General features: G+C 46.5%; 1 protein-coding gene across 1 annotated transcript; it reads right to left on the minus strand.

Moving 5' to 3' along the window:
* Window positions 1-6,212: 6,212 nt before the first annotated feature.
* LOC125547780 (transcription factor BHLH3-like) lies at window positions 6,213-7,621 on the minus strand. Its single transcript, XM_048711555.2, has 3 exons — window positions 6,973-7,621; window positions 6,524-6,868; window positions 6,213-6,422 (listed from the first exon to the last, which is right to left on the minus strand). Exons 1-3 carry the CDS (start codon window positions 7,522-7,524, stop codon window positions 6,336-6,338), a joined length of 984 nt encoding a protein of 327 aa, XP_048567512.1. The 5' UTR covers window positions 7,525-7,621; the 3' UTR covers window positions 6,213-6,335.
* Between the last annotated feature and the right edge of the window lie 10,428 nt (window positions 7,622-18,049).

Raw genomic sequence — 18,049 nt, forward strand, 5'->3', positions numbered from 1 at the left:
ATCTTGACAAAGTCGTGGACATTGGTGGCTTCGGCGTGGTCTCATGGCGGGGCGGCGGCCCTGGTGGTGGGAGTCGCATTGGTCGTGGGCGGATTGCGCGGCTCGAATGCGGGCAGGCTACTATGGCCGCTCGGGCGGCATGGCTGTGGGTGTTGGTGGATCGGGGTGGCGGCGGGGGAGCTGAAGCACCGGGGTACATCACCTACCCAGTACCGCTCTGGTCGACGGTGACGGCGTCCGTGGGCGTCATGTTTCTCCTTGCAGGCTTCGTCGTGGTGCTTCTTCTCCCTTCATCTTACTCCGGGTGAAAACTTGATCTTTGCATCAGATGGTGGCAACGTTCTTGCTCGTGCCCTTCCTGGAGGCACCGTCTTGGAGTCCTCGGTCCGGCGTGTCCGTCGCACATTCTCTCGGATGATCGCTCCTTGGTGGTGGTCTCCGTCGGCTCCTAGCGGATCCTTTTTTGCTCACCTTTTAGATGCTTTGTGTCGTTGAGGTTGTGTGTCGGTGCCCGGCATTCGTGTATCTTGCCTTGGGTCAGTGTGGCGTGCGTTTTGTATTGGATGCTTGATGTTGTGGTTGTGCTTTATAATATAAAGCGAGGGGAACCCTTTTTCGTAATTTCAACGTCCCCACACTTGAGAGCATAGGTAGTATAATTCCTCTTGTGACCATTCGCAATCTTATGAAAATAATAAGTATTGCAATCCCCTTTGAGCAACCAGCACTCATGGGAATGCTGAAGCCAATAGATCTTCTCATTGACCAGCATCTCATGCAACTCAAAATTAACGTCCACTTTCCTACTATACAATTCTGGAAGAAGAGGGCCATCCTCCTCAAGCTCTTCTAACAATGACAACACCAATCTAAGGTGATGTTTGGTTCTCTAGTCTTAGGACTTTTTCTAGTCCCAATTAAAAAGTCCCTAGTTCCTAAAAAGTCCCTCCCTGTTTGTTTCCAGAGACTAAAAAGTCCCTAGTCCCTTCCTAGAGGTTATTAAATGACCATGTTGCCCCTAGTATATAGAAAAAAACAATCAAACAACACTATGGGGTGGAAGGCCAATGGGTGCATGGAGGGGCATTGTTGAAAAAGTCCCAAAAAGACTCTCCTTGAGAGTGTTCTTCATTTAGTCCCAAATGCCTAGTTTAGTCCCTAAAAAGTCCCTCCCGTTTGGTAAAAAGTCTCTAAGAGGGACTTTTTCTAGTCCCTACACAAAAAAGTCTCTGGAAACAAACACCCCCTAAGATTTTCCTTTAGCTTCTTAGCATGACCAAATTTATCTGAACCCCAACCTTTAAAATAGAGGTAATTACACCAATGGTGTCTAAACTTGCTACCAATGTTTAGTTTAGTGCACGAACTTGAAGAATACACCGATTTGGTGCAAAAACTTGGCTTTCTGATGCAAATACAGTCCGAATCACGTTTTCATATGTCCGCGCTGCTGACTAGATGCCAGCGTGGTTGCGGGACCCAATGTCAGCTAGTGCCATCGCGCACAGAGGCATGTGGCCACGCGGCTGGGTGAAATATCACAGAAACCCCCTTTGATCTGTTTATTTTTCACACATAAGCCCCTGAGCCGGTGGGACACAGCAGCCCGCCCATATCCTAACATCCCGCCTGTGTCATGATCTGCCTCGGGCTCTTCTCGTCGTCTCTCTCCTAGTTCGATCGTTCGGTGCCGCCACCTGGGTGGATCGTGACGGCACCATTGATCGTCGCGGGCGCGAATGGCGGCGCCTCGTCGGCGAGCTCTCGGAGATGCAGCTCCTCCATATGGTGAGAATTGCGTCGTCTCCTCTGCCCCTCTGTCTCCTGGTTTCTGTAGGGTTTTAAATGTATGTATGGCGCGACAGGAACTAGGATCTGTATGTCATGGTGCTGCTGTGATGATTCTTAGTTGTGTTTAGGTTATTCCCCTAATGCGCAATGACACTTTAGGATTTGAAACTGATGTTTGTTCTTAGGTAATGCGTGGGTTAGAAAGGCACCTCTTTTTTGGTATTTGTGATGGACAAAAAAAATGCAGGTTTGATGACCTAGAGGATGGTCGATTTGATCTTATTAGAAATATGAAGTAGGTATACTCTAAAATTTAACAGTAGCGTTACTGAACTTGATGGCAGTAGCATTCCTGAACTTTTTGACAGATGCTTGACTGAATGTTGGACGCTTAACTGAATTTTTTGACACTTGCTTAACTGAATTTTGACTAGTAGGTACACACTCAATTTTGACCAGTGACCATGTATGTACGTGCATAGTGTAAGCTAGTCAGTACTTGTTGGGTGAGTTTCTGTAAGCAGCCAGCAAGCAAAGGGCATTTGTTGCCTGGACAATTTTGTAAGAAACAGAGCAGACATACACACCCGTATATGATGTTGCCTTCAAATCTTTGGTACACATTCTTTATATGATGGAAGATTAACTCCTGGCATATGCTTACAGAGATCTTTGGTGTGCATTATGCAATTGAGCCTTACCTTAATTTATCACACCCGTAGCTCATAGCTGCAGAGCCACTCAGCCTTCAGATGTCCCTACTCTGCTCTGTAAAGACAAGAACTCGTCTGAACCACTAGGAACCTCTTCCTCCCCATGACAGCCATCCATCCTGTGGCACTTTTTTCTTTTTCATTATCTGCGAAAGAACGGACTTTCATTCATTGACATGGGGCATAAAATCATCCTGATAGACGAGCTGAATCTCTTCCTGCCCAAACCCTAACCATTAGTTGGTAGGCAGAAAAAAGTGGAAGGCATTCGTACCAAAGGTTGCTCGTGTGTATGTGTCCTCTGTTTCTTACTCTGCTAGATCTTCCTTGTTTCTTCCAGAAATTCCACCGAGCAACCTGTGTGCGTGTGTGAGTCTATCTTACCAACACAGCGGGAGACTCTCTGCCAATAATTTGTTTGTTTTATCAATTTTGGGTTGTTTACTGCAAGTGTTTTATGAAGTGAATTCTATGCTGTTAAGATAGTGTTCTTACCACTTATTTATCCATATTTACTGATGCTAAATGAATTATTAACTAAACATCATTCAGAATTAACTGAATTTTGTTTTGTTTACTAAGTTGTGTGTTGTAAGCTGAGGTAAGAGTGAACTAGTTACTTCTTCTTTGCATTGCAGGTGCTTTTGATGGTCTTTTCTGAGTTCAGATTCACCGCAGAGGCTTCTTTTGTGGAACTGACAGCAACAACACATACAAGGATTATGAAGTTGACTGGTTTGACAACTGTGACAGTGATACTTGGTCCATTTTAAGGATTGATGATTTTCTGCAGCAGCTAGGGTATGACAGAAAGAGTGTAAAGCTTGATGTGTTTTGGTGTCAGCCGGGAAAGACATTGGGTGATGGACTAAGAGAGATAAAGTGTGCTGCCGACATCCTTGCAATGATAGCAGCAACTACAGAGCACAAGAATTTGTTGCTGATTGTAGACCATGGAGAGACACTTAATAGAGTTATGAGAGATGACATTATGCTAAATGATAAAAATATCCAAGATTAGGAAAGAAGTGTGCCAAATGATAGGAGGGGAAGGAGGTTATTTGGGGAAGGATCATCATCAGGTTGTGGTGACGAAGAAATAGAGGAGGAAGGTGGAGTAGACGCAGCAACAGCAGATTCAGAGACTGATGAGGATTTCTATGATAGTGACTTTGATATAGAGATGGGGACGATGATTTGTTTGAGACAAACATAGATAAAGAAGTGGATGATCACAGAGAGAAGGATACATCATGTGACTATGAAGCGGAGCTAGCTGAGGATGCTGTCAATGAACCATTCATGTCTGGACTTGATGAAAATGCACCTAAGTTCATCAATGAACTTGATCTTTTGCTTAGAGGACTATTTTGATTACCAGACTTGTTATTATTAATGTAATGAACATTTGGATGTGATGTACCTTGAACTTAAGTATTTGGCTGTCATGTTATGTACTAGACCTATTTATAGTGTTGCCGTCAATAATTTGGTACTGAATATCACTGTCTTGCTGTCAAACTGTAGTTGTGATGACCACAAAAATGTTGTCAAAATTTGGCACTGAATATCACTTTCTTGCTATCAAAATTTAAAATTTTTGCACCGAATATCATCGTGTTGCTGTCAAATTTTAGCTATGATGTTCACAGAATTGTTGTCAAAATTTGGCACTGAATATCAATTGGTGCTGTCAAAATTTAGTTATGATATACTACTGTAGTACATGAATCATTCGATTCAAATCATGTTTGATGTACAGGTACATGAAACAATAATTTCAATTTGATACAGGAGATTGATTCGGTACAGGAGATTGTTGTACATGAAATTGACATTAATATGAAACTGCAGTACAGGAAACAAAACATCTCGAATTGCCATTTTCTTTCAATACACAGACCAAGCATTTCAGTAGTAAATCTCATTGAGTTCATCAAAATACTAATTTTTTCTCAACTAAACCAAAATACATTAAAACAAAATGCATCAGGACCTGACAGCCATTGCAAACATGATTGCGACTAAACCAAAATACATTAATATAGCAAAACATTATCATCCTATCTCTGGATAGCAACTGATCTCCATTGCAATCATTCTCTTCTCCATTCTCTGCTTCTCCTTCACAGCTTCTATGTCACCATCTTTCTCCTTCAGCTTCTTCTCCAGAACCTCTTTCTTGCTAGCAAGATTAGCAATCACAATTCTCTCCCTTCCTTGCCATGGTTTGTCGATCCATTTGGCATAACCACAAGTCCTCTCATCCTGTTAATAAACAGTTCACACACTAATAAGAGGCTCCAGTAATAACTGATGTGATCTACTCAAATTATCACAAACCACAGAATTAAGAGGACCTCCTGAATTCAGACCCAATGTTACCTCATACTGTCACACCAAAAACCATGGCCCTGTGTCACACCTTCATTGCATACACGTCGAGCAGGCGCATCTCTGTGCCCACACAAGTCGCCCTTGAGACAGGTGTAGGAGTGCTGTGAGTAGCAGAGGAGGACCAATGGCCGAGCGGCGGGAGGATGAGGAGGAATGGAGGAGGTACCTTGCGCCGTAGAGGCTGGAGGTACTGCAGCAACTGGAGCCGTGGGCAAAGCCGCACGTGCTGCCGCTGCACAAGCCGGCGGACGAGCTGTGGCAGTCGGCGGACATGCTCCTGGACGCGCTGGCGCTGGGCACGGACGGCTTCAACGCGGCATGCCTCGAGCACCGCGGCAGGGCGTAGGGCGTGCCGGCTGCGCAACCGGTGTGCCTGGTGAAGAACACGGTCACGGAGGAGGCCATCGCCGCCGTCCTTTTTATTTGCCTACTTGAGCGCGCCGCCATGGTGGAAAGGGGATCGAGGGTCACGGCTTATGTGCGAAAAATAAACAGACCGAAGGGGGTTTCCATAATATTTCACCCAGCCGCGCGGCCACACGCCTCTGTGCGCGATGGCACTCGCTGACATTGGGTCCCACGACCATGCTGGCATCCTGGTCAGCAGCGCGGATGTATGCAAACGTGATTCGAACCGTATTTGCACCAAAGAACCAAGTTTTTGCACCAAATCAGCGTATTCTTCAAGTTCATGCACCAAACTGAACATTGGTGGCAAGTTTAGGCACCATTGCTGTAATTACCTCTTTAAAATATATCTTAATTTTATTGAGCTTGATGTCAAGAACGTCAATAGGATCTGAGGCCTGCACAGTCCTATTCCAGATCTTATCGACCAGACCTAGGAATTCATCGTTTTTAACACAAGACAGGTCAAAACAGAATTCACGGGTTTTAGGTGCCTCTCTCTCTTCATCCCCGGACGAAAGTCATAGAGGGTTATGGTCAGAAATTTCAGGCACTAATTTCCTAATAGAAACTATAGGAAATAGGTCCTCCTAACTATCAGACTTGAGATTCCTATCAAGTTTATGAAGCGTCTGAGAAAACATGACCAGCCATTCATGTCCAGAAACAGCTAAACTAACAGAAGAAACAAGAAGCTGTAAGAGTTTTTTTCTTTCATAAAGGGCGACTTTGTTATCTTAGAATGTAGCATCAAGTGATACAAAGCATTGTGAGTAACACCCGGCCTCTACGTAAATAGGACTAAGAAGCCGTAAGAGTGTGCAACCAAATTAACACTCCAACAATGGGTATCCACTCCATTCAATCATTCATGCATCTCACGCACACAAAGAAGACAATCCGGTGACAACAAATACTCATCGAAGATATTCCCGAAAAAACTCCTACACTAATTCATAAAAAAGAGCAAATCTAGCACGTATTCATCGAGATTACAAACCGCTTGTATCTCTAGCTAGCTATAGCTTAGAGACACCTTGCCCCGTAGCCTGCGCTCCTCAACAATGCCTGCTTGATCTCGTCTGTGCTTATCACCTGCCTCTTCCCTTCCGCCTACACACCGGGCACGCCGTGAATGGACATTGGCGATCGAATTTCATTGGCATGCAATGAAGGAAAACTTAGAGCTAGTATTTCAGAAGGAGTTTACTTACTTGTGAGCACGAGGCCTGCATGGCGAAGTCACTGAAGCAACTCACGACACACTGCTCGATCTCCAGCCCCAGCACGTCCAGCGCGGTCACCGTCGCAATCAGCGCTCCGGGGTTTGTCGAGCAGCAGATCTCAATCTTCGTGTCGCCCCCGCCTTGGTTCTCGATGTTAGCACATAACTTGGTGGAACTCCTCGTCGGCGTCTCCTCGTTGCCACCGCTGGAGAAATTTTTGAGCAGGTTCAGCTCCTCGGGCGTGGTGCCCATCTCCTCCTCCACGGTTTTAATCCGCTTGGTCAGTTCCTTGACGTAGTCTATGGTGTCCCCGAGGGTCGCAGTCCTATCCATCTGCAGTTCGATTGATCGGTTAATTAGATCTACACATGTTAATTAAGGTCCACAACTCATAGATAATTCGATATAGAGAAATTAAGGGCGATGCGACAGCACACCTTGCTAATCTTGGGCACGGTGGACCGGAGCATGGAGAGGCGGTCGTTGAGCCGCTTCCGGCGCCGCCTTTCCGCCATGAGGTTCTTTGACGGAGTTCCGCTTCCGGCATTGAGCTTGCTCTCCGGGTGGGTGCCGGAGGCCGGCATGCTTCTCATCCCCGAGCTCTCCCCGGCCCCTCCCCCGAACACGAACGTTGACGAGCTCGCAATAGCGTCATGAAGGGGAAGAGTGAGCGGCGCCTTGCCGGCAGCAGCCTGGACGACCGCGGGAGGGTCAGGGATGCAGCTCCTCCAGGGGTTGCACACTTCGCTCAGGTAGTTGAAGTTGTACTCCTGGTGCGGGTGCGGACGCACGGCCGGCGGCGAGGGCAGCATGGGCTGCTGAAATGGGCCACTCCTCTCCTCGGCAGTGCAGCCCTTGCCGCCGCCGTAGAAGAGGAGGTCGCTGATCGTCATTATGCTGTTGTTGCCCGGGTACGGCGGCGCCGGCGCCTCCTCCCGGTGAAGCGGCATGAGCTCCTCCAAGAAGGACTCCTCATCAAGCGGATCCATCCCTTAGTTGGTGTTATGCTACTAGCTTTAGAATATGATTGCTTCCCTCGCGCTTGCTTAATACAGCCACGTCCACAGGCCCAACTTGCAGGTTGCAGCCTTGCAGGGGGTCACGGAAGCAACAAACCCAAGCGACAATAATTCTGCGGCACCACCTGGCTAGTAGGTACTCTACGGCTAGTTTTGGTGTCGCCACGTACTGGTCACGCAGAAAAGGGCAGACAAAACCTGAGAATGGAATGGAATCTCCCCGTTTTTAATTAGCCAGGCCCATCTACGTACGTTGGCAGTTTCAATTATCGTCAGTGTCGTTTTCGATCGCCTGAATTCTGGTACTGTTTCGCGGCCACGGGCCGGCGGTGATCGAGACCCGGCGACCAATCCCCGATCGAGCGACAGGAGCGAGCCGTTTGAGATCGTGGGCACGCCTATTTGCGAGAGTCAAGGGGGGCTTAACCTTGATCCGGTTGTGAGTTTGTGACCGGGACGTTGGCAACAAACAAAAACAGTGCGCGGGCGCATGGAACAAAACCAAGAGCTGTCGAATGTTGTCATGTGTGCAGATTAGTACCATGTAGACTTGCTGGAGCGCTACATGTGCTGGGAAAATATCAGGTGATGTAGAGCATGATAACAGCTCCGGCGAGCCGAGCCGGTTGAGATCGTGGGCACGCCTATTTGCGAGAGTCAAGGGGGCTTGTGACCGGGACGTTGGCAACAAACAAAAACAGTGCGCGGGCGCATGGAACAAAACCGAGAGCTGTCGAATGTTGTCATGTGTGCAGATTAGTACCATGTAGACTTGCTGGAGCGCTACATTTGCTGGGAAAATATCAGGTGATGTAGAGCATGATAACAGCTCCCGCGAGCCGAGCCGGTTGAGATCGTGGGCACGCCTATTTGCGAGAGTCGAGGGGGCTTGTGACCGGGACGTTGGCAACAAACAAAAACAGTGCGCGGGCGCATGGAACAAAACCGAGAGCTGTCGAATGTTGTCATGTGTGCAGATTAGTACCATGTAGACTTGCTGGAGCGCTACATTTGCTGGGAAAATATCAGGTGATGTAGAGCATGATAACAGCTCCGGCGAGCCGAGCCGGTTGAGATCGTGGGCACGCCTATTTGCGAGAGTCAAGGGGGCTTGTGACCGGGACGTTGGCAACAAACAAAAACAGTGCGCGGGCGCATGGAACAAAACCGAGAGCTGTCGAATGTTGTCATGTGTGCAGATTAGTACCATGTAGACTTGCTGGAGCGCTACATTTGCTGGGAAAATATCAGGTGATGTAGAGCATGATAACAGCTCCGGCGAGCCGAGCCGGTTGAGATCGTGGGCACGCCTATTTGCGAGAGTCAAGGGGGCTTGTGACCGGGACGTTGGCAACAAACAAAAACAGTGCGCGGGCGCATGGAACAAAACCGAGAGCTGTCGAATGTTGTCATGTGTGCAGATTAGTACCATGTAGACTTGCTGGAGCGCTACATTTGCTGGGAAAATATCAGGTGATGTAGAGCATGATAACAGCTCCGGCGAGCCGAGCCGGTTGAGATCGTGGGCACGCCTATTTGCGAGAGTCAAGGGGGCTTGTGACCGGGACGTTGGCAACAAACAAAAACAGTGCGCGGGCGCATGGAACAAAACCGAGAGCTGTCGAATGTTGTCATGTGTGCAGATTAGTACCATGTAGACTTGCTGGAGCGCTACATTTGCTGGGAAAATATCAGGTGATGTAGAGCATGATAACAGCTCCGGCGAGCCGAGCCGGTTGAGATCGTGGGCACGCCTATTTGCGAGAGTCAAGGGGGCTTGTGACCGGGACGTTGGCAACAAACAAAAACAGTGCGCGGGCGCATGGAACAAAACCGAGAGCTGTCGAATGTTGTCATGTGTGCAGATTAGTACCATGTAGACTTGCTGGAGCGCTACATTTGCTGGGAAAATATCAGGTGATGTAGAGCATGATAACAGCTCCGGCGAGCCGAGCCGGTTGAGATCGTGGGCACGCCTATTTGCGAGAGTCAAGGGGGCTTGTGACCGGGACGTTGGCAACAAACAAAAACAGTGCGCGGGCGCATGGAACAAAACCGAGAGCTGTCGAATGTTGTCATGTGTGCAGATTAGTACCATGTAGACTTGCTGGAGCGCTACATTTGCTGGGAAAATATCAGGTGATGTAGAGCATGATAACAGCTCCCGCGAGCCGTTGGATCTTAGATCCAAGGCTGGCGCCTGGCGCGTTGATCTCCTGCAAATTCGCCAAAACCTCAAGGAGTTTGACATTTACACGCAAGTCTAGGACCTCGGTTGGTGACCCTTGGATTTCAGATCCAATGGCTCGCCGGAGCTCGTATCACCGGATAGCCTAAGGCTCCATATCATCTGATACTCTCACATTTGCTTATGTCGATCAGTCTTTGGTTGCGGGGTGAGGTGCCATGGCACACACCGGCGGATGTACTGCAGCAAATCATGGGGGCACGACAGGTTGGAGGTTGCAGGGCCTACGCGTCACTCGGGCTGCATGCATGTTTGCGGACCAGCTATGCATATGTCCACGTGACCTGGAAGCTTTGGCACGTAGCAGGTGTGCTCAACTTTGTAAACAAAGACAAACATCACCATCATACTCGGTACAAAGTTAGTTCAGAAACAAAAACATAAAAAGACAGTGCCACCAGGACAGCTTTGAAGGACATAGTACCTAGCGTAATGCGGCAAAGGTCTAGACTAGTTGATTGGAGGAAGCAGGGGGTCAGTGCCGCGACTCGTGGAAATTATGAAGTCCATAGGGTCGACGTCCTTGGCACTAGCAAGCAAGCTTCACTGAAGAACGGAATTGGTCTGCACACGGCAGTGCATGGACAAAATCTGAACGATGCCCACCTTGTACGGTGCTGATTTGCAAAATGATGCAATCTAATGGATGACTTTATCCACCGTTCAAGAATCAGCTGAAAACGTATCGTCCGTATATCACTGCTCACTGAAGAATGACAACCAATTTGGACAAGTACTCAGTAGGTCTGTTGGGGAATAATATATGTTCAATTGTACACTTGTTACAAGTAGTTACTACCGGAAGATGGTTTTTTACGAGTGACCGCCGGTTTGCTGAGTGCATTATGCTAGCTGTTGACACCACATTTTGGCATGGTCGAAAATATAATTAAGAAGGCCTCAAATAGAAAAGTGTTCAAAGTGAGAAAGTTCCGTATCATCAAAAGGAGAAACTTTAATATTTGAGCCATAGTCATCCCGTCTCATCTCTAAGGCCGAAGTTGTGTTCGAAGTACTGAGATTTTGTATCCAGAACACTATTCGGCTGATTACGCCCCAAGATGGCCTCATATGGGAAAACTTTCTACAGGAATTGTCTTCGTCTCGTCGTAACAGTCGATTTAGATATAAAAACATCTAAATCGTAGTTCATATGCAAGAGTTAGAGTCAAAATAGTGTGCTTCAATAGTGTGCCCCAGAAGTTCCGGTCAACTTCCGAGGAGGTTCCGGGCTAAACCAAAAGTTTGCACGCGGTGCGCCCTGAAAACTGGAGTTTTAACATTATTTGCAGATTTGTGGGGCTGAATTCAACCTTAAGATGACCTCGGATGAAAAAGTGATCAACTGAAGAGTTTCTCTACATTGCAAGACCTACAACTTTGCTTTTGGGACCATCGTGATCCGAAGTCGCATGTGTTCTGCAGATTAAGTGCAAGAGGGCTACTTGATATAATTTGAGCCCAGAAGTTCCGGTCCAGACCGGAAGTTTCGGCCCTCCTAGTCCGAATTAGGTTAACTTTTGATATTTTGGACTGGATTTGAGTCCTTTTCTTGTACGAAAAGTCTATCCGCCTCATATATATGTAAGAGTTGACGGGCTATTGAACAACACACAATCGACAAATCGATCTATCATATTTACCTTTACTTTTATCTTCTCCCTTGTTCTTCTTCGTTCTCGTTCTTCGTTCGTTCTTCTTCATTGCAGGGCGGCGAATCTCGAGTCCCTAGGGGCGATCGGGTCGACCTAGGGCAGCCCATAGCCACCGTGCACCCCGACGGGGTCCCTCCCGAGCATGTGGGGTTTCGGGTCCTCAAAAGCACCAGCCGGACTGCTTGTGTACCGCGCTCCCGGACAGATCTCCTTCGACGTGAGCTGCGGTGCATCACCCTCGGCGTTGAAGGTACACGGTGACGTGTTCGTGTGCGAACACTGGCCACTCGAAAAACAACCACCTAAACCAAGTGATGAAGGAAAATACTCGGCAAAATCGAAGCACTTGGAAAAATTGCCTCTTCGCTGAGTGTGAGACGAAAGAAGAAAAAACTCGCAAAACTGTGGCACTCCGCAAAACCCAACTAATTTTTATGTAAAAGGGGAGTCCATCCCCGGTTCCATTGCTAAAGAACGGAACAAACATCCATACAACAACTCCAAAAGCAGTTCGGAAGAAAATAACTCAAAAAACTGGAGAGCAAAAAAGTGCAACAGAAAAAAGAAATACATCAAACTAAGGACAAGATCATCGATCACTACTTCCTGGTAAAAGCGCATGCACGCATATTAACCAGGATTTTTCTGAATCTCCAACTCATCTTGTAAACTTCAAGCCTGAACTTCGAAAAAAGCATGCCTGACCTTCATTGGGTGTGCAACCGTTGGTTGTGGAGACCAACAGAGATCCAGCTGACAGACTGTGCTCAGGTTAGTGCCTTTTGTCCCTACTCTAGGCTTCTCTTGAGAATGAAATTGGGGCAGTTATTGTCCCAAGATCTTGATCTGGTTACAGATATCGATTCCTGAGGTAGAAGAGATTGAGGTAGCAGAAGAGCTTCGGGCAAGTTCTTTTGATAGATTTTTTGGGCTTCCAGAAAACATTGCCCCGTACCCAGCTTATTCTCGAAGCTCAACCAAAAATATATTTTTACAAGTCTTAATGAGTAGACTTCTAAAAAATAAAGTTGGTTGGGCTTCTAGAATAAGCTAGGTAAGGGGCAGCTTATTCCGGCTTATTCTAGAAGCCAGCAAACGAACTGGCCCTTCATCTATCAACTCCAGCTAACATCCAATGGTTTCTATAGGAGTTTTTTCACGAAACTAGTGAAGTCCTCAAATTTCTCTTTGCTCAATTCTGCGGACAGAACCAACCAGTACCTGGCAGTTTTTAGGTATTCCACCATACATGTTTGATAGATAGCCAATGGATGTTATTAAGAAACATGGGGTTCCTAAACTTCTATATACATCATATAACAGTAGATCAAACATAATTAATGGCTGAATTCCTATTATTAGAAAGCTAGAACCTAGCTATAGATATATAATCAAAATCAACTACACACCAAAATGTTCCCTAATACGAGGCCAAATGTTTTTTTGGCTACCACACAATTAAACATGAGTTGAATAGATTCATCCCCATCGAAAAACACACAGTTTAAGGGTTTTATGATGTCACTTTTCCTCAAGTTATCCATAGTAATAGTTTGTTCTATCAGAACAGCGCGAGAGGAAAATAAAAAATTTGGATGAACCCTAGGGGTCCAAATAGTACGAATATACATAAAATGGACCCCCCCCCCCCCTAAACTTAATCGCATAGTATAGGGGGCTAGTAGATCATTGCCTTTTGTTCTCTAATAGCCCAATGAGAGAGTCTAAGTCATGTGAAAGCTCTAAGCTTTTTGCCATTTCTACTAACTGGTACCATTGATCCATAAGCCAACTATCAAAATTCCTTCTGAAAGTAAGCTTAAGCTAATGTCCATCCCAAATGTTACTAATGCTTTTAGAAGTCTCACTGCAAATAACATAGAGTAGCCCAAATTGGATGGCCAAAAGGGAGGTGCCAAGCCAGGTGTCTTCCCAGAATCGGGTTTGAGCACCATTATCAATTTGCAACCTAAAACCAAATTAAATAGCTTTCACTATGGACATAACCCCTTCCAAAACCTAGAGTAAATGGGGAGGTGCAAAAAAAAAATAGGTCTGATAGTGTTGTATTTGTGGTCTATAATAATTTTCCAATTTTTTCCTCCCCACATAGTGTATATCTTAACCCAAGAACCCAACCGGCACATATATATTGTCATCTTGCAAATTCGGAACACCTAAACTTCCTAATTGTTTATTCATACATACTAGGCACTCTAATTTATAGGTGAAATTTCCTCTACCACTCAAAGTCATTCCAAAGGAAATGAGACATTTGAGTGTTTATCATCTCTGTCACCCACATAGGAAATTTTAGGAATGAGAGAAAGTAAATTGGGATGTTTGCAAGATAGGCATGTGCAAGAATAAGTCCACATCTATAAGATAAGAGTATACCTCTCTATCTAGCAATCCTTTTCATAATATTATCTATAAGAGGTTTGATATCTTCTCTCAGGTATGGAAAGACACATCTACTTTGTCCTAGTTAATCTACGAAATCAGCTCTCCGTTAGATTAGTTGATTCCCCTCCGAGAAACTCTCTTGAAGCAAGAGAGAACTAGCTTGAGATTGGTAGCTTGCTTAATGCCAGCATTTTAAGGAAAATAATAGTATCATCGGCAGAAAGATGGGTAGAGCCCCAAACTTAGTTCATGAGATGCAGGCTTAGCTAGCCTCATAGTAAGAACATCAACTAATAATTTAAAAAGTTATTACCCTCCACATTGTTGGTTGTAACTCCTATAGAGGCTCCATGTCTAATAGGGTGGATCCAGTGAGACCATTTCCACCAAATCCCCTAATCTCTAGGAGCTCAGCTAGGAAATCAAGAATAACCATGAAAAAGGTTTTCTTTTATAATCCGTCTTAAGAACTAAACATTTATCCTTAGAGGAATGGAATGAATGTAGAACCTCATGGTCTATAACTACTCTTTCCGAGATAATTATAACTTTAAGGAAATTAGACTCGCTATTAGTAATCAGTCTATGCAGAATTGTAGAAATTCGGTTAGTCGGAACTATAGTAAAAACATTTAAATCTACAAGTAAGCAGACTAATAGGTCTATTTCTTCATGTAAGTAGCCTCATCCTCTTCTAGGATGAAGGCAAAGATAGCAAAATTAAATCAATAAATGCCAAGGAGGCATTATGAAAATCTTTAAAAAGATACTAAATCATCCTTAACTAAATCCCAAAAATGTTGATAAAATAAGAACGGAATCCCATCACAGCCTTGAAGGAAATATGTCCTAGATGCATCAAGACCTCTCAAGCATTCAAGGGTACACCTATGGACCATCGGTCCGATACATATTAGGAAAACCATTAAAAATATCCCTAGGGTTAATACTACCTCTAATTAGTACGTACATGTAGCAGCAGCCGAGCTAGAAAGAAACGGATCTATGTGGTTCCTCGGTTTGTTCTGTAAGTTGGGTGTCTCTTGCTACTCATGTACGAGTTGTTGGATTTTCCCGAAGAAAAAGGTGTTATAGCACCACAGTAGAAATTATTTCCCTCCATAAAGAATTGATGTATACTACACAGCTTTTCTTCATGTAGACTTTGTCGGGCCTTGCTACCTCTTGAGCATGTGTTGGTTTTTTCTTGAAGAGGAAAGGGTGATGCAGCAAAGTAGCATAAGTATTTTCCTCAGTTTTTGAGAACCAAGGTATCAATCTAGTAGGAGATAAGAGCATCTCCACCCACGCCCACAGGAACGCCCCCAGGCCACTTTTTTAGCACTGGCAGCAAAAAATCCTCCCACTCACGCCCCCAAGTCCTCGTTTTTCGCCGGATTGAAGCAAAAACAGCGCCAGCGACCGCAGCCCACACCCAGCCTACCGGGGGGGGGGGGCGCTTGGGACCGCCGGCACTCCCTTTTGCATGCCGAAACCCCACAGCTCAGCCTCTCTTCCCTCTCTCTCTCCCCGCTCGCCCACATGCAAAAGGAATCTCGCCCACTTTTCCTCGCTTCTCTCCCCGCTCGCCGCCCGCCTCCTCGCCGCACTGCCTCGCGCCGCCCCGCCGCCCGCCTACTCGCCGCTCCGGCCGCCAGAATCGCCTCGCCGAGCCCCAGGAAGCGGAGGAGAAGGATGAGCGGGGAGAAGCAGACGCGGCGGGCGGCCACGTGGAGCGCGTCGGAGCCGGCGTGCTTGGCTCCGTTGGCGAGGAGGAGCTCCACTAGGTCGAGCAGCATGTTCCCGGACTCGTCCTCGGCGTGGGGCGTGGCGTCCCGGGCGCCCCCTTCCTCCTCCTCCTCCCTCCTCTCCGTCCTCATCGACGCCGGCTACGGAGGGCACGCACGGCAAGGCACAGGCGGGCACGGGCGCGCCCAGGCGCCCCTTCCTCCTCCTCCCTCCTCTCCGTCCTTGTCGGCGCGGGCGCGGCCAGGCGCCCCCCTTCCTCCTCCTCCTTCCTCCTCCTCCCTCCTCTCCTCGCTCCTCGACCTCGCGGGTGGTGTGGCTGCTGCACATGCTGTGGCGGGGCTCGCGCTCATGCGGCCGTGGCAGAGCTCGCGCTCGCGTGGAGGAGGGAGCTCGATGGAGGGATGGCGGTACGCGGCGGCGAGGCCCGTGCCAAGGAGCGTGCGGCGGACGGTGGCGGGCGTCCTCGATGGTGCTGGAGACGGTGTCGAGCTGCGGTGCCGCCACGCGTCCTCGGAATGCATCTTGGGTGGGGGCGGCTGGGAAATTTTGCCTCCCATAGCCAAAAATTCCTCCGGCGCGATCCCAAGCGGCGAAAAAAGACCTCCTGGGGGCGCCAACGAGTGGAGATGCTCTAACACGCAAGTCACCTAGTACCTGCACAAACAATCAAGAACCTCGCAACCAACGCGACAAAGGGGTTGTCAATCCCTTCACGGTCACTTGCGAAAGTGAGATCTGATAAAGATAGTAAGATAAATATTTTAGTTTTTTTTGTTGTATAGATTGGAAAGTAAAGATTGCAAAATAGTAAACGAGATGCGATAGGAAAAGAGATGCAATATAATAAGGAAGAGACCCGGGGGCCATAGGTTTCACTAGTGGCTTCTCTCATCATAGCAAGTATTACGGTGGGTGAAGAAATTACTGTCGAGCAATTGATAGAAGAGCGCATAGTTATGAGAATATCTAGGCAATGATTATGAAATATAGGCATCATGTCCGTGTTAAGTAGACCGAAACGATTCTGCATCTACTACTATTACTCCACACATCGACCGCTATCCATCATGCATCTAGAGTATTAAGTTCATAAGAAAAGAGTAATGCTTTAGGCAAGATGACATGATGTAGAGGGATAAACTCAAGCAATATGATATAAACCCCATCTTTTTATCCTCGATGGCAACAAGATTGAACCCAAAGCTAAGCACTTCTCCCATTGCAAGAAAGATCAATCTAGTAGGACAAACTAAACCAATAATTCGAAGAGACTTGCAAAGATATCAAATCATGCATATAAGAATTCAGAGAAGAACCAAATATTGTTCATAGATAAACTTGATCATAAATCCACAATTCGTCGGATCTCGGCAAACACACCGCAAAAAGTATTGCATCAAATAGATCTCCAAGAACATCGAGGAGAACTTTGTATTGAGAACAAAAGAGAGAGACGAAGCCATCTAGGTAATAAGTATGCACCCGAAGGTCTGTGGTAAACTACTCACACATCATCGGAGAGGCTATGGTGTTGATGTAGAAGCCCTCCGTGATCGAATCCCCCTCCGGCAGATCGCCGGAAAAGGCCCCAGATGGGATCTCACGGGTACAGAAAGTTGCGGCGGTGGAAAAGTGGTTTCGTGGCTCCCCCTGATGTTTTTAGGGTATAAGAGTATATATAGGCGAACGAAGTACGTCAGTGGAGCTCCGTGGGGCCCACGAGGGTGGGGGCGCGCCTACTCCCCTGGGCGCACCCTCCTGCCTCATGGAAGCTTCGCGGAGTTCCAGAGTTCCACTCCAAGTCTCCTGGTTTGTGTTTGTTCCAAGAAATATCCTCGCGAAGGTTTCGTTCCGTTTGATATTCCTTTTCTGCGAAACACTAAAATAGGCAAAAAAACATAAACTGGCACTAGGCCTCCGGTTAATAGGTTAGTCCCAAAAAGAATATAAAAGAGCATATTAAAGCCCATTAAACATCCAAAACAGATAATATAATAGCATGGAACAATAAAAAATTATAGATACGTTGGAGACGTTTCAAGCATCCTCAAGCTTAATTCCTGCTCGTCCTCGAGTAGGTAAATGATAAAAACAGAATTTTTGATGTGGAATGCTACCTAACATAATTTTCAATGTAGTTTTCTTTATTGTGGCATGAATGTCTAGATCCGAGAGATTCAAGACAAAAGTTTAATATTGACATAAAAATAATAATACTTCAAGCATACTAACCAAGAAATTATGTCTTCTCAAAATAACATAGCCAAAGAAAGCTCATCCCTAAAAAATCATATAGTTTGGCCATGCTTCATTTCTGTCACACAAAATGCTCCCATCATGCACAACCCCGATGACAAGCCAAGCAATTGTTTCATACTTCGCCTTTTCGAATTCTTTCAACTTTTACGCAATATATGAGCACGAGCCATGGACATAG

This window comes from Triticum urartu, chromosome 3A, assembly GCF_056163025.1.
Source record: "Triticum urartu cultivar PI428250 chromosome 3A, HENAU_Tu73, whole genome shotgun sequence".
Lineage (NCBI taxonomy): Eukaryota > Viridiplantae > Streptophyta > Magnoliopsida > Poales > Poaceae > Triticum > Triticum urartu.

Coding starts and splice junctions, on each gene's coding strand:
- LOC125547780 (XM_048711555.2), bottom strand. CDS start 7,524: ATGGATCCGCTTGATGAGGAGTCCTTCTTGGAGGAGCTCATGCCGCTT. Junction 6,869..6,972: donor CCGTGCCCAAGATTAGCAAG/GTGTGCTGTCGC, acceptor ATCGAACTGCAG/ATGGATAGGACTGCGACCCT. Junction 6,423..6,523: donor TGCAGGCCTCGTGCTCACAA/GTAAGTAAACTC, acceptor CCCGGTGTGTAG/GCGGAAGGGAAGAGGCAGGT.